Genomic DNA, 24,693 nt, shown 5'->3' on the forward strand with positions numbered 1-24,693 from the left:
ATTGCAAGATGTTTTCCAATTAGAACACAAACGAAGGATCTTCATTTCCCCTGGGAATACACTGAGAATAAACTCTGTAAGGTCTATAATTTGTCAGCGGTATTTGCACTAGCAAAAGTGAAGAGGAGAAATATACAAACGGACTGTCTTCATCTCCCCTAGCCAAGCTGGCAGAAGCAAGGGCTGCAGCCCTCAGCATGGCTGGAAGTGGAGCAGCAGGAAAGCCTAGCAGGACTCTGGTCAGCTCCGCCCACCCAGCAGCAAAGGGGCTGTTCATCCTTCCCCCCTTTCTGTTTCTTTCAAAGATATATATATATAAATAAATAAAAACACGTGGACTGTATGTCCTTGCTTTACTAGCAAATCCTCTTTCTTTTTAAACACCTTAGCTTGCTTCCATAACAAGGTAAAATAAGCACAATTTGTGCAGCTTCCAATCCAGACTGTAACAGTCAAGTCCAGGCCATGGTTCAACCCTCCTCCTCATTGCAGCAGAAATAAACCAACTGCTCATCTAGAATGTTCGAGGAATGCCGGTAAAATGAACTAAATCTTAATTCAGTTGAACCCCAAGCTTGAAAAGAAGTCTAACTTGCCCAAGAAAAAACATATATGGTCAATGAGAGACCCATGGCTTCTTTAATTGAGGTTATACGCACTTTGCTCCCCGTGCATGGAATCCTTACCCATATACGCTGCCCAGTGCAGAGCACGCCGGTCCTTCTTGTCAAATGCATTGATGTTTGCCCCTTTGGCCAGGAGTAAATTGACCATCTGAAAGATAACGAGTGATGAAGTGAACACCGTGTAATGGTGAGGGCCCCTCACCAGCTGCAGGTGATCTGAGCCAAGTTAATGTCAAGGCAGGTCAGAGACCTGGAGTTCAAACGAAGTAGAAAGATGGCATCACAGCCAACCCTGTGGCATGTGTACCAGGAGAAAAAGACTGAAGCGATGGCTGCTTTTTCAACTCACTGTGGCTCTAAATTTAAGCACAGATATAAGAGCCTACAGTTTCCTGTACAAATATTATCATCACATCTGTAAAAGTCCCAGCAGCAATATTAGCAGCAATATTGCTCTTGGGGTTAAGAAAGTCAGGAGGGAGGGTTCTTGTTCCCAGTGACAAAGACACCCACCTCCACATGGCCGTTCAGCGCAGCGTGGTGCAAGGCTGTGCGGCCCCCTCGGTCGGAGACGTTGACGCTGCTCAGCAGGGGAATGATCACTTCCGCACACTTGACAGCCTTATTGGCTGCTGCCACATGCAGGGGGGTCTGCCAGTTCTTGTCCCTCGCATTGACATCAGCCGAGTGCTTAATCAATACTTGCACTGCTTCCTACAGCAAAAGCAGAGTTTGCAGGGGTCACTGACAAACATTCGGTCAATACTTATTGGGTGCAAGATGTTTTTCAACAGACCCTGGAACTACAGGAAGGGAAGGGCCCCTGCCGTTACAGTCTGGCTTGAGATGGAGATTCCTCTGTGACAGGCAGAGTAATAGGCGATAAGGATCAAGAGTGGTGGATTGAAACAGATTCACCGCAATTTCTTTGTTAGGCCGAGAGCCCTGGCACATCTCCAAAGCCAAATAAACCATCTAAGTGCAAGGTGTCCTTAGAAGGTAGCGGGTATTTTTGGCCAAATGAGAGCACACGCGTATATGTGTGCACATCAAGTGACCAAAAGGCCTCCAAAGATCATCTGAGGTTAGAAGTGTTTGTCAATAAGCCTCGCTCTTCCAGAGCCAAAGGCCTCAAAGCCCTTCAGACACTCTTGGGTCAATGTATAACTTTTTAGTCCTCAACCAACATCGTAACCCTCACTCTGTGAACCTCCCACTTTTCGTTTTCCTGACCTAATCAGCTTGTTAGCATCTTCATCTTTACCTCTACCTTGGTTGTGCAATGAAACCACCTGGGGAGCCCTTACAAATACAGATGCCAGGTCCCAGCCCGGAGACTCTAACTGGCCTCAGACTGTCTGCAAAGTGCCCTGGGGACTTGGTTATGCAGTCAGAATTGAAGACACCCTTCTGTTCAATCAAGCGAATGACATCGCTTCTCTAGAAAAGGGAATGGCTGTTAGTTGTTTCTCTTTGCATCCAGGGACACCTTTGGGAGCAATCAACAGTGCTCCTTTATGAACATCTCATCAATGTGTCATCAGGGAAAGGCATCATACCACACCCCTGTACCCTTCATAGACCAATGCTCACCTGTGTCCACCCTAATCCCCAAAGGCCTGGATTGTCCAATCTACTCTATCATGCAAGTATATAAAAGTGCCCCCAGGTAGTAGATAATCCAAACTCTCAAAATTAATACTTTTATCAGGGACGTAAATGATGAACTAAAAAAAATGTTCCATGAAACATTTTGTAAAAAAAATGTTCCATGAAAGAGTAGTAGTAACATGTTGAGAGTAATGACTAATTTAGACAGTAGATTGAGAGCAAAAGGAAATTGACTTTGCAAATTAAAGAATATAGTTTAAAGAGTGTGGCTCCATTTAGATGCTGTAAATAAAGGGTAATAAGCTGATAAGACCCAAACAAATATTTTGTTAAGATTATCAAAAAGGGAAAGAAATATACCATTCACCCTTAGTAAGATATACAATAAGGTAATGATTACTAAATATTCCTTGAGCCTATTTCAGAGCGAAGCATGTGCATATGTTAGGCTCACCTACGGTGTGATTCACACAGCTAGAACTATGGAGGACTGAAAGGAACACTCCGCAGGCTCTATCCTAAAAGCCAGCTGGGTGAAAAAAAATAAAGAAAAGAAAAGCTAGTCCTGGCTGGTGTAGCTCAATGGACTGAGCACAGGCCTGAGAACCAAAGGGTCACCAGTTCAATTCCCAGCCAGGGCACATGCCTGGGTTGCAGGTCAGGTCCCCAGTAGGGGGCGCAGGAGAGGCAACCACACATTGATGTTTCTCTCCCTCTCTTTCTACCTCCCTTCCCCTCTCTCTAAAAATAAATACATAAATAAAAAAAAAAGAAAGAAAAGAAAAGCTAAATCACAAATAAAGCAGTAAAATTTAAATTAAAAAATAACATTTCTATCAACTTTGGCCTCCTCAATATGGAGGTTTTTATAAATATACAGACAATCCCTTGTGTTGTGGGAAAATATTGGAACCTTCCTTTATGCTTCTTTTCTTTAAAAAGGAAAGCAGTTTAGCTGGCATTTAACTTCTGGGCTGGCACTGTGCCCTCAGTCATCTCCACACAGGACCTTGCCTCACAGCTGTGGAGATGCCCTCAGGGAGGAGGGGGGCTTCCACTGGGGGGGGGCGGGGCTCACCCTGGCTCCAAACATCCGCCGTGGAGTGCACCGGAAGGTTCAGTGATGCGCCTGCTAAGTTGATTTACAGATTGTAACATGTACCCTTAAACTGCAAGCATTCTAAAATAAGCAAGATTTATGCAAGGAACCCAAATAAATAATGGGGAAGTCACAGAGCTGACACTTCTATGCCTAGCAAAAGCTTTGTATCACCTACAGTACAAGGTAAAAGTAATGGCAAATTTAATCAATTCTGACAAGAGCTTGGCCAAAACAGAGGAAAATCATTGGAAGTCTATTACCCACCTCGGTTATGTAAGACTAAGATAAATGAAAAGCCTCACCCTTAGTACATTGTGCTTTGAAATATTAGCTAATGATAGTAATTCTAGTATATAATTTATAAATAAAAATGAGATGCACATTTTGAAGATGCATGCTGGAAAAGTTTTGCAGATATGAGGTCAAAAAGATGGAAGATAGTCATCTCAAGGCAATACTGAAAAAGAGTCCAGTATCCTTTTTACACATTCACAGCAGAATAACATTACATACTGTCACTTTAATACCTTTGTCTTGTGCATTATTTCATTGCACTTGTACAGATTCTTGCTTTGCATTAAATATTATGTAAATTTAGGACAGACTAACAAAACAACATATATAAGATCATTTCACAAATTTATACTTTTCGGAGATAAGAGCAATGAAATCATTAGAAATTTGTTTTTCAAAAGTAACAAAATGTGATTTTTTTTTAGAGTAACTAAGACTAGGTGATATAACTACTTAAAAATGAATATTTAGAAACAATTTGCATTTCACACAAAGCAATAGGTCAAGCAAACAAAACAAAACAAAACAAAAGCCTGCCCTGGTTGGTGTGGCTCAGTCTTCAGTGGTTGGAGTGTCAGCCTGTGAACCAAAAAGTCACTGGTTCAATTCCCAATCAGGGCACGTGCCTGAGTTTCAGCCCAGTTGGGGGCCTGCAGAGAGGCAACTGATGGATGTTTCTCTTACACGTTGATGTTTCTCTTTCTCCCTCCCTTCCCCTCTCTCTACAAATAAATAAAATCTTTAAAAATTGCTTTTCAAAAACTGTATTTATGTGCCAGGATTAGCTTATACATAAACAAGCACCTTCTGAGTTTGGCAGGTATGAGGGTTGGGGGAACCCTCATTCTTTTATATATATACATTTTTAAAGATTTTATTTATTTTTAGAGAGAGGGAAAGGGAGGGAGAAACAGGGAGACAAACATCAATGTGAGAGAAAAATGTTGATTGGCTGCCTCTTGTATACACCCCGCTGGCTGAACCCGCAACCCAGGCACGTGTCTTGACCAGGAACTGGGCCAACGACCTTTCGCTTTGCAGGACGATGCCCAGCCAATTGAGCTGCACTGGTCAGTGTGGGACCTGTATTCTTAAATAGGCAATACTTCTAAAAATATTTTAATCACAGATAATTTTGGTCTATTTTTATAAATAAAGTTTTATTGAAACACAGCCTCATTCATTTGTTTACATATTATCTATGGCTGCTTTTGAATGAAAACAGCAGAGTTGAATATTTGTGACAAAGACCATATACAGCCATTGATGCTTAAAATATTTATTATCTGGCCCTTTATGAAAAAAGCTTGCAGGTGCCTGGTCTAGCTCCTTGTTTAAACTACTACAAACTGCAAATTATCAAACCTGATTAAAATAAAATTTTGTGATTTACCAGCAGGAAAAAACACTCTTTTAGGCCCTGAATGGTGTAGCTCAGTGGTTGCGTGCGAGCCTGTGAACCAAAAGGTTGTGCATTTGATTCCCAGTCAGGGCACATGCCCGGGTCGAGGGCCAGGTCCCCAGTAGGAGGCACACAAGAAGCAACCACACATTGATGTTTCTTTCCCCCTCTCGCTCCCTCCCCTTCTCTAAAAAATAAAATAAAATCTTTAAAAAAAAGAAAAAATACTGTTTTAGGCTCAACTAGACATTTAAGGAGGGTGGGTCCCATTAAAAGACTCAGAGGCCTCTGTGTTCAGCCATTGCTAGGCAGCGGCCGGTCTATAGTGAATTTGGGGTTGGGTGGAGCTGCCCTGCTCTGCAGAACAGAGTGAGAAACATTTGGAGCTCAGAAGGAACGGTGAGGATAAAGGGGGTGGAGAGAGGACATGGGCCCCACCCCCAGGGCCAAGGTGTATACCTGGACAGGGGCAGAGTCAGCAGGCCAAGAGGAAGAGGGGGAGGCAGACACAAAAACCAAAGGAATGTAGCAGGAACAGGGTTTTGGAGTTAGCCAATCAAAACCTTAAGTCTCTGGTTGTTTTGAATTGTTGGAAAACTGTTAGACTTTACACAAGATGTGGCGTATAGTTTCCAGCCAGTCGTATCTGTGTAGAAAGCAAGGTGCCCCTGCCCAACATCTGGGTTACACCTAAAAAATTAGAAAGGGAAAGGGTTCAGGTTCATTGATCAGAAGGGAAGGAAAAAGTGGGTGGGGCCTCAATAAATCCCTTTTCGTGTGAACACCAGGCAGTTCCCATGTGCATGCCAATGTCATGTCTGTCTTTTACATTAACACCTACTTTTACAGTTCAAGGACCTCCGAAACAACCATCACTTTTTTTCTCTATTTTTAAAAAAATATTTAAACTTGGCCATTCTTCTTTTTAATTTCTGTATCTTCTTATGAAATGAACTGCCTAGTGTTCTCTTACTTGACAAGAAAGGATTCTACCAAGAAATACTTAGTGTACAAAGGAGGAGTTATTACTTTCCAAAAATTAACTTTTTAAAACTGAAACCACAAGTACTCTAACATGACTACGGAATTAAATTCACAGACCTACAGGGCATTATAATGGGTCTGACTCCTTTGCCTGACAGACAGCTCCATTTTAAAGGCAAGGCGACCCAAGTCCAGGGCGGTGGGCTGTGAGCCTGGCTGACTTCAGGGCTCCTGCAGTGCTCCCCTGGGCCAGAGCTTATTCAGTAGGTGGTATTAGTCAAGTACACTGAGATGAATAATTTTAAATGTTAATTCTTCTTACTTATTTACATTTTTAAGCTCAGAAGTTTTAGCCTGCCAAACTGGCTTAATACACTAAATAGAAATTTAATATAATATTTTGGCTAAAATAGAGCTTTGACTTAAAAAGACAACACGTTCCTCTTTTAAAATCACTTCGCTTTCAAAAATTTTAATTTGGAAGCACTTGAACTTCGTTTTCAAAGCGTGTAATTTTAGAGCTATTTCGGGAATTAATAATTTCTGTAGTAAAAAAAAGTACCCATTTTCAACACTGTATCACACATCGGCAAAAAAAATTAATATCCAGGAGTTTGATCTTACAGAAATTTTCAAGATAAAACAGAAATTAATGTGGAGGAAGGAACACTGAACACTTTCTAAATCAGGAAAAGTTGCTTACATGATACATCTCAAACTCTCTGGGGTGAAGCACCAGTTTTTAAAGAAAACTATCATTTCAAATCCACCTCAAGCCAATACTTTCATAAAATACAATAAAAAGTAAAAAATAAAATGAAGGAAGATAAAGAAACTAATTATAAACTCTATTTTATTATTAAATTTAGGAGGCTTGAATTACTCCACCAAACTGCTCTGAAAGGCTCTGGATGCTCCCTCTTATCACAGCAACCGAGACACACGCTGCCAGGCCGGCACTCAGGCCGCACTGCAGTCAGGCTTCTTCAAAGCCCTGATCTCTTTTTAATGAGCCGGCATGTGTGAAGCTTCTGGCATTTCTCCTGAACGGAGGCCTCGGCCAGTCAGCCCTCGCTGTGAGGACTGCAGGCCTTGCCGAGGTCCGCTCCGTAGCACTGGCTGTCCCACAGAAGACGCAGAGAGGACGGACAGAGGGAAGAGCTGCTGTGGGTGTCCCACGGGAAGCACCTGGAGATGGCATTTGCAGTCCCTCTATTTCTACCTTTTATGACTTTCTCTTTTTAACAAAAGGCCACTCCAACCCTGTCATAAAAAGCAGAAACCCACACTGCGGCATGTGCAAAAGATGAGAAGACAGAGGAAGCATGTGTCCTAAAAACTGTCTCCCCTAATATTGGTGTTTTTATTCTCAAAGGTGCATTGCATTGAAGTGGTTATAAGTTACTCGTGGAAAAGTCATTGTTTATGACTTGAGTCCTTGCAGGCATAAGCAATGTCAAGGTTTATAAACTGCAAGTTGCTTTACGCCAGGGTCTGAGCCATATACAATTTTCTGCGCTCTTTACAAAGCCTGGCAGATGCCTTGTACACAGTATATATTCAATAAATCTGGGTAGAATAAATGTACTAGTATAATGATTAGCAAACTCTCTAAGTAATATTATGCAAGTATTAACAAGGCGTTCCTGCGGGCTGCCGTCCCTGAGTCTGCACTCAAGTCCTGAAGGCATTTGCTCTGTCACTGAAATCATTGGGGCCCCAGCCCCTACTACTTACAATAATCTCGTGTTCTATAAGAATTCTACAGATTGGTGCCCAACTAATTTGTTCAATTAATTGGATGATTCCTCTAAAAGTACCCATTATGAAACTAAACTCGCCCGACATGATTACAGTTAATATAAAGGGGTCACTGGAGACTTTGGGATATGAAAGAATCCAAAGGCAACTATTTGAGAAGTGCCAGCTTCAAACATTGGGAAGGCCAGAGACTAAAGCGGTCCCGGTCTTCAATCCCAGGACTCAGAGTGCGGTGTGCAGGCCACATGCATTGGAACCTTCTTTTCAAAATGCAGATTTCTGGACCCAGCCACAGGCTTCATCGTGGGGTGAGGTGCTAGGACAGCTACTTCTAACAGGCACCCAGGTGACAAGAATGTACACTAAATCTGAGCACGACTCACCTACATTCTAACTGACAGCTTACTAAATGCTGATGTGCTTTCCTTTCATTCCAGGTACCATGTACGTTCTCTACGTCATCATCTTTTTATAACCGTACAGAGAACCCAAGGAAAGCATGGACATTCTAGTCTCCCACATCATTTCTCCAATTCTCCTGTCTCCTAGCATTTAGGCCACATTAATGACTTTTTTTTTTAGAGGAAAGGAGAAAACATGAGCTTTTAAAATTTAAACTATAAAATAAAATGCTGCCCTGGCTGGTGTCACCCGTTGGTTGGTGCTTCATCCTGTAGACTGGGGGTTCGCGGGTTTGATTCCTATTCTCCCCCCTGCCACGTCCAGCTTTTCTTGCTGGCCTGCAGTGACCACAGGGCCACCCAGAAACGGAGGTGACAGGCGGATGTACACCGCAGCAGCTCACACAGTGGGGTGCAGCCTAATTCCTTCAGTAAATATCCTAGCCTGTATCTTCTACATTGGCTCTGCTTTTTTGATGGAACAACGAACCTTGAAATCAATTACCTACATTTTAGAAGCAAAAGGCTTTAAGAACAGTATAGAGTTTAGAAGCCTTTCAGAGAAGAAATGATTTTAATACATATTTGGGTAAGTAATAGCACTGTTTGCCCATCTAAGCAACAGACAGATGTACCGGCTCTCATGCCGAACACACATATCCCCTTTGGCAAGTGATAAGAGCCAAATTACCAGTCCAAATATTCTCTGTTCTTCCTACCTAAAGCCCACTTCCCTTTTCCCAGCTATTATTTAGGGCAGTCATGGAGTAAAGGTGATATGATGGAATCCAACAAAGGAAAACCGGAATTTCCTAAATGCGGACTTCCTAAATTCAGAGTAATGTGCTTTGAAATGAAGAGGCCCACAGTCAGTCCCAACACTGGTTACACACACTCCAGTCTTCATGAGACACTTTTCAACTTGCTGTGACAGATACTGATATGAAGACAGCTTCTTTCGCAAGCTTACAGATGACCCTGATTGTTTACAACTAGGGGTCTGATTGCATTTTAATTCCTTCCTGGCAAGAGGCACCTGCAAGGGATTTCGTCCCCCTCAGAAAACCTGCAGAGGGAGCTGGTTCCCTGGGGAAGCAGCAAACACCCTTCTCCCATATAAAGGTTGACCCACCACTGGGCTGGCTGACTTCAAACAGACCAAAGATACGTAAAAATAGGTAAGCTGATGGTTGGTGGAAAACGGGTGTTTTGCGGACTGAAGCCTTTGCAGCGATCACACAGTACTGAAACAATCTGCTTTTGCGTCTTTCTGCCCCACCAGACCACACGCTTAAGGCAGGGACCACGTGTCTCACCCTCTGCTGCAGTTCCATCAGCAAGCACAGGGCCTGGCGCAGGAAGTGCTCAGTGAATGTCTTCCTGGGCCAAAAAGACCTGGTTCTGGTTAAAAGAGGAAGCAAACCCACATCTTTCAAAAGATACTTAATTTTAATTTTTATTTTTAAAATACCAAAGACCAAATGATTTTAAAAGACCAAGAAACAGCCTGGCTGGTGTAGCTCAGTGGATTGAGCACGGGCCTGCGAACCAGGCAATCGAGGTTCGATTTCCAGTCAGGGCACATGCCTGGGTTGCAGGCCGGTTCCCTGCAGGCCAGTTCCCAGCAGGGGGCACATGAGAGGCAACCATACATTGACGTTTCTCTCCCTCTCTTCTTCCCCCCTTCCCCTCTAAAGATAAATAAATAAAATCTTTAAAAAAAAAGAATTTGTTAAACTGTTACATTAAGGAAAAAAAAGACCAAGAAACACTCCTCTGTGAAGGAGCTGGTCGCACGAAGCTGGCTGTACGAACTCAAGCAGCCCACTGCACCTGCCTTCCCAGGTGAAACAGAAAGGAAATGTGAGACCATAAGAAGTTTCTAAACTCCCAGGGTCCAAGCCAGGCGATGTAGGATCATGTGTCTCCCTCATTACATGCGGGCTATTCAGAAAGAGAACACAACCAACCTCTTACAAAAACTACCCACATCACACAGCACAGCAAGGAAGACTGTGAGCACTAAGCTGCCGCCTACCAAGGATACTGTTGTTTCCAGACAGCTGCCAACTCTGTCAGCCATCAACACCAGCAACATCCGTGTGTGTGGTCTCAGCCACACCTCCAGCTGGCTCCCAGGTGTACCTGGAGAGCATCACCTTCTGCGGCAGCAGAGGAGAAGCTTCATTTGGTAAAACCAGCTACAAAGACTAGTCATCCAATGCCAAGTTGGATGACTAATCCAACTCTGAGGCTGGAGCCTCCTGGATGCCTGGATGGCAGGCTTCCCCTCTGACCAGCTTCGGGGCTCAAGGTCACCATGGTTCCCTGCCACCCCTCCCCCACACTGGTCTTTCCTTCTCGACCCTACACTTTCCCTGGAGGGCTGATCCATTTACCACGGTTCGAATGATCTTCCTCTCTGTTCCTAAGCTCTAGACCTGTATAAATAATGGTCATTGATTAGCCACCTTTGCTTGAATTTCTAGCATTCAAATAAATTCCTTCTCAAGTAGCTACAATGTACGAGGCTTGGGATACATCAGGGAACACAGTACAGATCTCTGCCCTCATGGGCTTACATTCCAGTGATGTGTGAGCCAAACTCGGCATGTTCAAACAGAACTGATCAGCTTCCCAACCCCTGTTCTTCTGCCTCTGCCTTCTCAGTTAATGGCATCACCATGCATCCACTGGCTTCTTTTCCAACTGGCCCCACAAAGTCCCAAATCTGTCATGTTCACTCTTATCTCTGCTGTGACCACTCCCGCTGCTCAGAGAGCACGCAGCCCTCCGCCAGGTAACCCAGCCTCCCCTAGCAGACTTGTCTCCTGCTACAGCCCAGGTTCCCACCACGTCCAGCTGAAGCTGCCACTCATTCCCTTCTGTGCCTCTCGTCCTTGAGCATTTTATCCTCCTACTCAGCCCTCCCTCCTCCTCCTGGCCTGCTAAGTCCCTACTCATCCTCTAAGGACCGGCTCAACTGGCATCTCTTCTTGGAAGACTCCTTATTCAAGCAGACAGTTATTTGCTCCCTCCTCTGAGTCAGTTCTGACATTGCTCTGATCTGCTTACCTATTTGCTTCCCCCTCCAGACTGACAGCTTACTGGAGTCGGGGGCCATGCCGCCCACCATAGGCTACCCCTGCCACCCCCCAGCGCCATGACTCGCATGCAGGAGGCACTCAAACAGACAATTGTTCAATGTTGGTAACCTCCTTGCATTAGAAGTAAAAGCTTTTTTTGTTCACCAGTGACGATCCTAATTCAACAGAAAGAATTGTTCTCTTTCTAGGGACTGAAGGAGCTAGATAAAAGGAGATAATCACTCACTTCGCTTCTGGAGGCAACAGCCCGGTGCAGTGGGGTCAGCCACATGTTGTCCTTGGCATTCACACGAGCTCCTAGAACCAAACAGCACAGACAGGTCAGAGGCATAACGCAGGCAGGGGGCGTTCTCCTGATGTTATGTCAGAAGCTCTGTCTTGCACTCTCATTTGCCTGGCACGGTCGCCATATTTCGTTTCTTTTCTCTTAATATCAGTCACATGCTTTCTAGCAACTGGACCAAAGGAGACACCCAGTGTAGTGGAAGGAGACACCCAGTGTAGTGGAAGGAGACACCCAGCACAGTAGGAGGAGCAAGATCAGGAACTGAGAATGTCACAGAACTGGGTAAAGACCGGATGAGAAATACAGCATCTCACTGGGTAGGAGATGTAGTGGTGAGAAAACAAATTCTCTAGGACTGTGGAGATGTATGTTCTGAAGAATAAAGAACTTTTCAAGTGTGTGTGTTCCTGAGTACAACGTATATTCCCGAATATAAAGTATATAATCAGATTATTTTATTTTTAGTCATTTAGTATATGTATCCTGCAAGGCACACAAGCCCCTCATTGGCCAACTGCCAATGACGAGAGCCTTCCAGTGAATGTACACTGGAGGCCAGTTGAGTCTCAAACAAACCTTGCAAAGTTGAGTTCTGATGTGATGTCATCTGGGCTGAGAGGATTAGCAGAAATCTGTTTTATCCAGGAATCCTGATTCCTTCTTTGGGACTAGCCAGAGATTTTGGTAGGAACAGGCCTGCTTCCAGGGAACCCTTGGACAGACACAGCATAAAGCCTACATAGGTTGCTCATGGCTCCCTCACACTCTGGGATGGACAGACAGAGTGACACAGGAACCAGAACCAGTTCACACTCACAGGTGTGCCTAATGTTCATCTCTTGGGAGCCACCTCACCACTGGGGAGCAGAAGCTTCATATGAATGGATTCAAGGAAAGCAGAAGGTACCCTCCTCACATGACACCCTCATCATTCTCCATGACAGCAAGTCTTCCAAGTCTACGAGTGAGTCAATAAAACACACAGTCTGAGCTGCCTTTTTCAGGTGGGTTCAGGGTGCTGATCAGGGATGGAAAGTTTTATGGAAGGGCTACCAAAGAGGAGGAGGAGGAGAAAACATAGATATCTTTGTCGATGCAGTAAGATGAGACTATTTTAGCAGGGAAGGAAGCTTGTGAGGAAGAAGAGTAGAGGGATGAATCGAAGGAAGTAGAGAGTAGGGCAGAGGAGGGGAAGTGTGGAGGAGGTGCCTCTGGACAAGGGCTGTGAAAGGGAGTCGGTGGGAGCAGGGCTGACGAACCTCTGTGAGGCCAAGGCCAGCTGACAGCTTGAAAAACAGAAACCTTGTTTTTTGCTATTTATTAAAGACAGGAGGAGACTTTCATGGGTAAAAGTGAGCTAGAAATGTAGTTGAAGATACCAGCTAGAAGGAAATAACATCATGGAACTTAATACAATTTTTCTCTTTAGAAACAAATACCACCAATAATATAAATTATAGAAAACAAGAATATGAGAATCCCTAAAACAAAGAGAGAGAATGCCTCTTCTTCCCCCTATTCTGATGTCATTGGTTTGAGATGACCCAGGCTCTCCAGGACCCAAGGTTATTTAATATGCTGTCAAGGTTGAGAGACACTAACACATTGTTGCTTAGTTTATTAAACTTAACATTATTTAAATCCTAGTCCTACTAACTCCATCCAAGCAGCTTACCTACGACAGTTCAAGCCCCTCACATCAATAAGGACCAAATAAAAGCAGCTTGATCGTGCTAACAATCAAAGGCAGCAGACCTCTCCCTCCCCAGCAGCAGGAAGTGCTGGGCTAAGTACCCCAGAGAGAAATGAATGAGGTCTTGGAAGGACAGCGGAGTCCATGGGCAGAAGACCCAGGTTTGAGGTCCACTTTCAGCATTTACTGGCCCAGAGACCAAGAGCCACTCATCTATAAAATGAGCAAACAAGAACACGATAATAACAGCCCTCTACGCACTTCCCTGGGTGGTTGGGAGAATCAAGTGGATTTAAAGGGGCTGCGTAAACTGCCGAGCATTAGAAAAACATCAGCGGTTCTTCTTTCCAGATCCCGCCCAATGTCTCATCCACCTCTAAATCTACAACACAAGGAAATGAGGGGCACAGTCCTTCATACCTTCCTCCCCCTAGTTCTAAACACAGGTTATAAAAATATAAAACAGAAATACATATTTTATTATTCACAGTCTTTCACAGAGTAAATTTTGTGTTGCCTATATATAAATGTAAAAACCCATTACAAGAGGAACCTAAATGGCAGGACACATATAAAAAGATACTCTCAAAATTCATTAGAGGGACTGCATGAAAAAGGTGAAGGGGTTGAGAAGTGCAGATTGGTAGTCACGAGACAGTCACAGAAATGCCAAGCACGGCATAGGGAAGAGAGTCAATAATATTGTAACAACTATGTAGGATGCCAGGTGGGTACTTTAAATGTTGGGGGACCAGCCTGTGAAGTGCATGATTGTCTAACCACTATGCTGTCCATCTGAAGCTAATACAAAATAATATTCAATGTAAACTGTACTTGAAAAAATTTGACTGTTTTGAATTATAAAATTCACTAACTGCAAAGTAAAATTAAAGAAGTTAAAAAATTCCTTAGAGAGGCAAATGAAAGCAACATTAACACAGTATTTCACAGCAGTCAAATTGGTGAAAATCACAAAGTATGACAATGGCAAGAGTTAAGAAGAGTGTGAAACAATGGGAAGACTTAAACAGAGAGAGCAGGAGTGTGGATTGATCTAAGCCCCTTCAGGAAGCAATCTGCTTTTACCTAGTGAAGTTCACAATGCGCGTGCCCTACCACCTAGCAATCTACCCCAATTGTGTACCCTAGGAAACCTCACGCGTGTACAAGAATGTTTCCTGCAGCATTTTGTGACAGCAAGAAATCTGAATCCTAAATGCTGATCAAGAGGAAAATGGCAGAGACACTGAGCCACAGCTGTACAATGCAATGCTACACTGTGACAGACATCACACACTGCCACAGTCATATAGTGCAATGCTACACTGTACAGACACACATGTCATCCACAACCACTGCCACAGTCGACAATGCAGCTCCTGACAGACATCGCACACTGCCACAGTCGTACAATGCGATGCTACACTGTCACAGACATCGCACACTGCCACAGTCGTACAATGCAATGCTACACTGTCACAGACATCGCACACTGCCACAGTTGTACAATGCGATGCTACACTGCCACGGGCATGAACAGATTGAATGTCTATACACAAACAGATGCGCTTCAAAACATAATATTGAATGAACAAATGAGATTGTGCAATGAAACCCATGGCATGATACCAGTTACATAAAGTTTTTTTCTTTTAAAACCTTTTATTCAATAATATATACTTCTAAAATTATAATGTCACTCCCCAACATGCCATATATGCCCCACAAAATTTTTTATATTTACAAAAACAATTCTATATGCTGTTGATAGATGCATAGATGTGGAGAGATGAAATAAAAGTGGGAAATATGGCTAAAAAAAACAGATTCCAATTCTGGAGAATGGCCTCTAGGAAGGGAGGGTTGGGAAAGGGTTAATAATTGTACAGCCAATGGGCTGCAACTGTCTCTGATGTTTTATTTCCTCTAAAGAAAGATACAATGCAAATATGGGAACTCTCATTTCATTAAGCTTGGTGTACATGGGTACTAATTATACTATTTTCCACAATTTTCTGTATATGTGAAATATTTACTTATACAATGTTTTTAAGAGACCTAACACATTAAGTTTTTCTTTCTTAATAAACATGGGTGGATTAAGTTGGCCTTTTTTACAGTATTTTTTTCTTAGTCAGTGGCCCTTGATGTCAAAGTGACACTCCCACCCTTTCCATCCGGAGTGGTCCAGCCACACAGTATCTTCCATGATGTTCCTGGGGTTCACACCAGGGGAGTAAGAGAGTAATAGCAAGATGCCATTGGTTGCACAGTCCAGTTTGAAAAGAAACTTCCTAGTCAAGGATGTGTGACATGCTGGGGCCTTAACTTTTTTCTCATGCTCTCTTCTCCGCACAACCACTGCAGCTGACCCCCGAGACGGGCTCCCGGCAAGGCAAGCTCCCCCAGGAGAGGCAGACAGAGGGACCCGTGCCTGCCCACAGATGGCAGAGCTCTAGGGTCTGACAGGACCTTTTGTTGACTCTCCAAACGCCATTCAGTTATCCTCACTTTTTGAATCTAAGCACCTCCTCCCAGGAGCTCCCTCACCAGCCAGCCTACCAGGACCCTGATGAGGGCAGGGTGCACGTGTGTGGTTAGTATCTGCCCAGACCTGTGTCTACCTGCTTTTGCCACTGCCTGTCAGAATTTTACCTTCAATCTCCTTCTTTCTTCTCCTTCCCCCTTACTCCTCTTTCCCTCTCCTTCCCTCCCTCCCCACCCCATTACCTACAGCCTATTTCTTCCTTTGTGTGTGTGCATCAGAATGTTCTGTAATATGTTTCTAAAAAAATAGATATGAGTGAATATTAAGACTAATCTTCAAGGATGTTTCATGAAAGGTTGTCAGGAAACAATTCTGGTGTTAGATGAAGAAGGGCATAGCTGTGATGTTTTATAAGAATGCTTAATAATGTGAAGAGCCCTGGCCATGTGGCTCAGTTGGTTGGAACGTCATCCCACACACCGAAAGGATGCAGGTTTGATTCCCGGTCAGGACACATGACTAGATTGTGGCATCCAATGGGGGCATGTACGAGAAGCAACTGGTAATGTTTCTCTGTCACATAGATGTTTCTCTCTCTCCACCCCCCTCCTTCCTCTCTCTGTAAAATCAATAAAACATACCCTTAAGCGAGGATTAAAAATAATAACAATGATGATGATGATGATGTGGAGAGATACTCACATAGTTTTGTTATGTGAAAAAAACAATAAAACATTACATATGGAATAAGCCCATTTCTGTAAAAAGTACTGAACAGTCGAGAAGGCTGCGCCACAAAAGCCCCCAGATCACTTCCAGACACACAGTAAGCACTGCGCGACTGCCTGCTGACTATTATCAGAGCAGAGTCAGGAACTAAGGGACTGAGACTGGGGCGTCTGCCACGGACACAGCTCTAAGCCCAGGCCAGACCTAAACTAAGAGCTGCCTACTGAACGGTGATTTCTGGTTGAGAGAGATTCAGCATTATCTCCTCCACTCAGCTGGCTTCACCAGGAGCTTGGGAAATTTGCCTAGCATAACCAGCAGCAACAGACCTATTCTCTTTCATGTTTTGACCATATGAGTCATGGGTGAATTCTTTAAAAACCTGGATCAGCACGGATTTCGGTCAAGTCTCCTTAAGTGCCCTCCCCAGTGCTATACTCTTCCTACTCCCCAAAAAAAGCTCTGCTCTGAGATCGGCACACAAGCTCCTGAGTCTTTTATGCCTTTATATGAAAGTATGTGCATCCATAGAAAATGGAGAATATGAAGCTGAGTGGTTAGTACAATATTCTTTTTTTATATTTAAAATATTACACAACAGTTTTTAAATCTATTGTTTCATAAGTATGCTTTTACTACATTGTATCCTATTACAATAACACTCTGAATCTCCTTATTTCACTAAAAAATATAGTTTTCATATCTATGTTGATGCTTAGAGAATGAATCCATTTTTTTAAAAAAGATTTTATGTATTTATTTTTAGAGAGAGGGGAAGGGAAGGAGAAACAGAGGGAGAGAAACAGCAGTGTGTGGTTGCCTCTCAGTGGCCTCCAGTGGGGACCCAGCTCACAACCCAGGCATCTGCCCTGACTGGGGATCAAACCGACGACCCTTGGTTTGCAGCCCGTGTTCAATCCACTGAGCTACACCGGCCAGGGCTGGATCCATTCTTTTTCATTGCCACATGCATTCCAACATTTTTAACATGTTTTCTCTATTAATGGGTAGTTCAGTTATTTCCAATATTTCACTTGTTCAAACAATGCTGCTGTGAACATCCATAAGGTGACTCCTTATGCAAATGTGAAAGTATTGGTCCAGGATAGATCACTAGAAATGGACTTCCGGTGTCATAGGTCATGCACACTTCTGTCCTTTAAAGGTAGCCTCAACCCTCCAGAGCGTGCCAACTCACACTCACAGGGGATAGACTGCTTCGTGTCCCCACAGCCTCATCAACACTTGATACTGCCAGTCCTTTAAAATATTACAAATCTGATGAGAAGAAAATGGTATCTCACTTTTGTGCTTTCCTGTGTAATGGAGAGGTTGGAGATCTTCTCATCTCTTTGTTTCCTGGCCATGTACCATTCATTTTCTGAGAACTGTTTGTTCACATTCTTTGCCTACTTCCATAGTTTTGTATTATTGCTTTTCCTTAGAATGTATAGCCAGAATCTATACTGTATTGTTATTAGTAGTGTTATTTACACATTCTGAAAACTTTCATAGTTTTTCGGTCCTATGTAGATCCAAACATGGCTTTTCTATTAAAATTTTTTCAGGGAGAAAAATGATCCTGAGATTGCTAAGCATTACAAAGCACCACAACACAAGGCCAGCCCTGTCCCCGTACAGCCTGAGGTATTGAGAAATAATTAGAAACCTAGGAAGTGGCTTCTCTCAGGTCACTGTTTAAGTCCGCCATGCCTGCACGCATCCTCCTTCAGAAGACTGAGCAGGCAGCTGCCAGGAAACCTCCTCTCCCCAAACGGCAGAATTACTATGACAAAAGCAGAGTCATCTGAATGGAGACCGAGCAGTATTTCATCTTCGCTACCCCCTGCCATGGGCTTCCTCATCCGCTTCCCCCAAAGACATCTCGCAGTCTTGTTTACATGTCAGAGGGAGACGTCAGATGGTGCTGGCTCGGAGTTGAATATTTATAACTGATTTTTCCAGAGGAAGCTTCATGTTATTTACCTGCCTGGCAGGCACCATTGTGCACTGAAGGACACGGAGTCTGCATGTCTGATGATTTAAAGGCAAATGCTTTTTACCCAAGGACGTTTTAAAGCCTGGGTAAAGAAAGGCTTTGTTTCTGAAGAGTCGGAAATAAAGACCCCACAAAAAGTGGTCAGGCATAAACCCCGACCACAACTTAGGTGTGCTTTTCATCTCGCCCGTTACCACTTGGTTTTAGTTTTCGCAGAGGTCGGAAGGAAAAGGGACTCTGAGCATCTTTTCCATAGGCCGTATTTTTGTTCTCTTAGCCCTGTTGTCGAGGGAAAAGTAGAACAGAGACAAAAATGTAAACTGAGTGGCTGAAAAATCCTATAGGTCAAGGAGAATGACTGATTCTTAAGGCTGATTTATCTAAAGTTTGGCTTTTAGTTGCCAAAATAAATATAAACAAAAGACCATATGAAATATCATTATAATATAATGATATCAGCTTGCTATTGATTTTTTAAAAAAAATAAACAGACTAAATCATATCCCAGCCCAGGAGCAGTGTCCTTTAAAGCAATGACCTTGGAAGCTTGTATGGTAATTCCATGTGTGTGGCAATTGTTCACAACATATTAGAACTCCACTTAGACTTGTCTTTGGAGCCAGTTTTTTTTTAAGATTTTACTTACTTATTTTTGTAGAGAGCAGAAGGGAGGGAGAAAGAGAGGGAGGGAAACACCAATTGCATGCTCCTAACCGAGGACCTGGCCTGCAACCCAGCTACGTGTCCTGATCAGGAACCGAACCAGTGACCTTTGGGTCCACAGACAGGCGCTCAATCCACTGAGCCACTCCAGCCAGGGCTGGAGCCAGTTTACACACTCACCAGATAATGGTTCATCATGTGATAATCACACTACTTTGGGGGCCAAAATCAGCACTGCCTGACTTAATCACCCCCTTCAACCTCTGGGGGAAAAATAAATCCAACTTAAAAGATGAATATTTGTTATTGTTAGATAAGATAGGCAGCAAACCAAGGCAGGCAGGAAGGAGGAGAGAGGCATGTCTCACCTGCTGACTCAGCAGTCCTGAGCATGGTCCAATAATATTGCAAGATGTTCCAACATCACAAGAAACACCATGCTGACAAGGGAGGGGGGAAGTCCTGGAAATTCTAAGTATCATCTCCACTATCTAGGAAAGAAAGCCTTTGAGACTGTGCTTTCATCCCAAGGCCTGAAAGGTGGGAAAGAGCCCACAGCGCCCAAAGGAAAAAGCCCATAAACACCTTTGGGCATCCACACACCCCCAGCCCCCTCCCCACCCCCTGCAAAGCTGGCACCACCTTTACCTGTCAATCGATATGTAACTTCTTCCCCCCCATCATGCCAACTGTGTAAGTCCTCAGAACAAAGGACCTGGGACCTTGCCATCCTTACCCTTGCCTTTCTTCCCTGCTTTAGCAAGGTCCTGTTCTCTTGCAGGAGAACATATCACCACTAAGCTTGCTTGCATGCTAATAGACTTGCTGACCTGTAATTCTTTACTGCGTCAGCAAGAAGAAGCTCAGTTCTCCTGTAACATTACACATAGGAAAATCAAAAGAATGACCTGCCGTGGCTCTGGAGGCAATCTGCATTGGGAGTGGAAATCACACTTTAAAAAATCACAGGATGCAATTTTACAGGGGTACCAGTTGTTTGGTGGCCTACATTGAGATAAATGTATTGTTTTTAATTAGGATTTAACGCCTGACAAACACTCCCATATTAGAAGGTAGGTACTTCCAGTTTTCTTCCTCCGGCCCAGCACTCTAACCCTTGTGCACCCCCAGAGCTTCTCTCCCAGCTATCGTCACTGCGGTCACTTTTCTGTGTGCTCTGCTTCCTATACCTCAACCCTTGCCTCTTAACTCTCATCCACTCATTGTTCTCGTTCATCTCATTCATACGTCTCTGGGCAAATACTTCTGCAAGCTCTTGACCTTTCTCTCTGATTTAAGCCTCACAAGGCCAGTTCCCAAACAGAACTGGGGAAATAAAGCCAGAGTGTGGGGAAATAAAGCCAGAATCTGGTCTGGTGGTTGTAAGAAGAGGAATTTAGTGAGGCCTAAATTCCTCTCTGTCTGCTGGAGGCATTCAAGACTCTATCCGCTGGCTAATAGGAGATAATGTCAGTAGAAATTAAGTGGGCTTGGGTTACACGGCACTCTGTAAGTTAACACAACAATAGAGAACACAGCTGTAATGAGCTATTCTGGCAAGGCCAAATTATTTGTCCAACATGGGAATCATTAACACTTCATTCATTATTAAGTTGGAAAACAGTTGGTTGGATTCTCTAAAGGGTCAGCTGCCAGACATAAGTTCAGAGATGGAAATAATCATGCTCTTACAGTGATATTTCCTTAGGAGTATAATGTACAAATTAGACACAGAAACTCTCAGGGAAAATTAAAGCCCTGTGAATTCCAAGCATTTACCTAAGTTTCTACAGTTGAGTAAAATTTCTAAAGAAATTTCCCAATGGTCTCTCGCTAAATCTTTTTAATTTGATGGTGGGAGGAAGAAAAATTCCATGGCATGTGCCACCCCAAAACTACACTAGAGAGCTTAACAGCTCAGTACGTCCAACACCGAAGTGGTGGGCAGATCAGGACTCACAGAACAGCCTCTCCTGGCCCTGCTGAATGAGCCACAATTCAGAGGCTGGTGGATTCCACACCCCTGTGGGAGTGATGTGAAAGCAAGTTTCTCAGTCACCAACTCCCAGATGCCTGAAGAAAACAGATGGGTCAGCTTCACATTGCAGAATTAAAACCTTCCCCTTCAGAGGTGGAAAAACAAATAAACGAAAAACAAAGGTGGGGGTCTAAGACAAGGTTTGGAATTTGCACATTCATGAACTGACCATTCCTCTGAGAGCTGAGTTGTCTCTTCATAGAGCATTTGCATGGTGAGTATAGCTAGTTGGGACCATTGGGTACCATACCAGAAAATTCTTTATTTTACAACCTACTGACTTCTGCCTAAAATTTTCCATGGGCCAAATTTCTACTGCGGGGACAACCGGTCAGGTGTGTGCTGGCTCTTAGCCATTGTCTGTGCCAACACCAAACAATGAGTGTTTATTTGGAATACGGCCCTGGGGCGTCTTTAGAATTGTCAGAAGGAAGGCCTGTGCTCAAAAATGAAAGGAATACCACCCAAAATCCCGCCTAGTCTCCATGCAATTGTTAGGAGCACAGGGCACCCATGTTATAAGGCTTAGAATATTTGTTTCCTGAGAAAACCCACCTCAAGAAGAGGAACACCACAAAAAATAGGGCAATGTGAATCTTCCCTGTGTATCCCAGAACAATTCCTGCTTCTTTTCCACAATGTTCTCCACACCTGCTCAAACACATGCATCAGCTCCTACCTTTGCGTAGCTTACTCTGGGGTTCGGCAGTTTCCCTTTACTACTGCAAACAAAGGCCAAACCTTGTAGAGGCCTTCTGCATGATCTGAGGGCTGAGGCATTTCCCCCAGATTTCAATCTTCCCAAACAAAAAGGAGAAGGAAGAAAGCCGGCCAGTCTGCATACAATCCACACTAAGACACGTGCAGGTGCCCAGATCCATTCCAGGCTTTGTCTGGCAAGTGCTCGAGGGAGAAAACATGTGTGGATTTTAGAGACCTGTCTGGCGAGATGTACCAAGTGTGCAGATTTCCAAAAATGAAAGCATTGGTACTTTTAAATCAGATAAAATATTTCAAGTCCAAGGAAAAACAAACAGAATAATATCACAAAGACCAGTGTACACACAAATTAGATTTAACACGTTTGTCATATTTGCTTCTAATTTTTAGGAAATAAAATACTTTACAGAGTTACAATCTCTTTTCTATCCTTTCCTGAAAATTTCTCACTGCACCTGCCTCTTCAAAGGTGAACGCTATCCAGAAATTGATGTTTCCTCTCCTTCCATGTCTTTAGTTTCTATTACATAGTCATAGTCATACACCCATAAACAAAACAAAGCATTGTTTTGCAGCACTACTCGCATATTTATAAACACACACGTTTATGTCTGTTCATGTAAATTTTAAGAAGCCAGTTTTCTTTATTCCTTTTTTTACAATGGAAAAATAAAATATATATTCAAATACAATAAATTTATCAATAGTACTGGGCCAAATTAGATAGTCAACAACCAGACCTTCAAAACAATGTAAAAGTTTTACCGAAGATGTCATTTTCAATGAACAACCTCTTGCACTGTCTTTTATCTACTGATAACCAGGAGCACAATAAAGAAAGTATGTCTGGGTTCATTATAGTAGTCAATCCAGTGATTGGTCATTTAAATTTTTATCTGCAATTAACTTTAAGTACAGCTGGTATTGTTTTGTTTGTTCTGTTTCAGTTTGTTTTTTTAAATTTTTTAATAAGCTTATTACACTTTCATTACTTGAATAGCTAAGATGTTATATTCAAGAGGGAAAGAAAAAATCTAGAGAGTGCTTTTTTAAAAATCTGGAAGATACATACTTCAACACTTCCTATTCCCCTAAATGGCTTAAAATATTCACATGACATTTTTTTGTCCACATAACAATCTGAGATTTATTGAAGAAACAAAGCTTCTCCCTCTAAGCCGTTCTCTACATATTTAACAGTATCCTATCCTCAAAATGACTCTGATATTTCAACTCTTGAAACTGATGTGATATGAGAAGATATTCACAAATCTGCCAAGAATAATAAAAAAGAAAAAGCAAACATTTCATTTACAGCATCTAGATAGTAAACGCGTATGAATGGAGAAAATCATGGGTACCAACCAATCATTTCTGCATGTGTGCAGAAATAAAAATGTATGCACATGCACACACACTTCACCAATTATCTCAAACCGTAAGGTGAGATTACACTCCGATTGCCCAAGTGGCACCCTGCTAATCTGGGAAAGAAAATGAATGAGCATCCAATAGCGAGTAATCAGATATGATCCTCTTACCTCAACTAGCACATCTCTGTAACTTCTTTTTCTTCGTATAAGGAAGGACACTATTTATTTATCTAGTTAGTTAGTTTCATCCTCACCTGAAGACATGCTTATTGATTTTAGAGAGAGGGAAGGGATCAAGAGAGGAAAAGAAACATTAATGTTAGAAACATTGATTGGGTGCCTCTAATACACACTCCAACTGGGGTACACACCTACAACCCAGGCATGTGCCCTGACCAGGAATCAAACCCATAACCTTTTGGTTTATAGGACAATGCTCCAATCAACTGAGCCACACCAGCCAGGGCACTGTAACTTCTTAAAATCTTTCTGTTTTTAAAAAACTTTTAAAATTGAATTTATTAGGGTGACATTGGTTAATAAAATTATATAGGTTTCAGGTGTACAATTCTATACTAACCACCTGTACTTTGTATTGTGTGACCCCCAGTATAGCTGGTATTTACCTGAAAGAATCAGGAGTTCAATAATCTCTGCATCTCCCAGAAATGCGGCCACATGAAGGGGAGTTCGCTTCTCAGCATCCTGAAACAATGGCAAAAACAAACAAGTCAGTGGTGGTTGGAGGTACCTTTTGTTGACATGGTAAGACAAGTCACTCACTCTGAGGTGACAAACACCTAGTCAGGTGAGCTCTGGTTGTACATTGTGTCAGCCTCTCACACAGTCACATGTACAAAAGATTCCATTTTCTGTGTCGGAGTGCCGAGTGGGCGCCCCTGATCCTTTTATGGAAGAAGGCCAGCTCAGGTCAAGAGTGGATCGTCATGCATAGGATGATGAAACTGAATTTGTTTTAAAACCTTCAGTGAAGGCTGAAAAAACAAACTTGAACCATTCTATATGCCTTAACAGCCTAGTCCAAAGCCTTCAATGGTTTATTTTCGTTCTTGAATTGTTCACAAGGACATTAAACTTAAGTACAGTCATTTTCTTTTTTCCATCTCCATTAACTGTTGCCTAGCCTGCTTTCCACTCATTGTAATATTTATTGAATGCCTACTATGTGCCAAGAACCAGTTTCTGGGGACAGAAGGGTGACTGTGCCAGACCCAGTCCCTGCCTTCATGAAATTTATATTCAAGCGGGGAAGCCAACAGCAGTCATGAAAACAAATGACACATAAAATCACTTCAGATGCTGATAAAGGCTATAACCAAACTGAAACCAGGTAATGGGACCACATAACTGGGAAGGGGGGAATACACTTCCTCAGAGTTGTCAAGGAAGGTCTGT

General features: G+C 42.9%; 1 protein-coding gene across 5 annotated transcripts in view; it reads right to left on the reverse strand.

The window, feature by feature from the left end:
- ANKRD44 (ankyrin repeat domain 44) overlaps nt 1–24,693 on the reverse strand; it is a 298,600-nt gene that overhangs the window by 123,592 nt on the left and 150,315 nt on the right. For all 5 annotated transcript variants that reach the window (XM_037167009.2, XM_037167010.2, XM_037167007.2 and 2 more), the window contains exons 3-6: nt 23,904–23,982; nt 11,515–11,585; nt 1,140–1,340; nt 687–774 (exon numbers count right to left, since the gene is read on the reverse strand). In XM_037167009.2, coding sequence (XP_037022904.2) covers nt 687–774; nt 1,140–1,340; nt 11,515–11,585; nt 23,904–23,982 — 439 coding nt within the window. The remainder of the gene's footprint in view (nt 1–686; nt 775–1,139; nt 1,341–11,514; nt 11,586–23,903; nt 23,983–24,693) is intronic.

The sequence above is a fragment of the Artibeus jamaicensis genome, unplaced genomic scaffold (assembly GCF_021234435.1).
Source record: "Artibeus jamaicensis isolate MK-2021 breed Jamaican fruit bat unplaced genomic scaffold, CSHL_Jam_final contig_391, whole genome shotgun sequence".
Taxonomy (NCBI): Eukaryota; Metazoa; Chordata; class Mammalia; order Chiroptera; family Phyllostomidae; genus Artibeus; species Artibeus jamaicensis.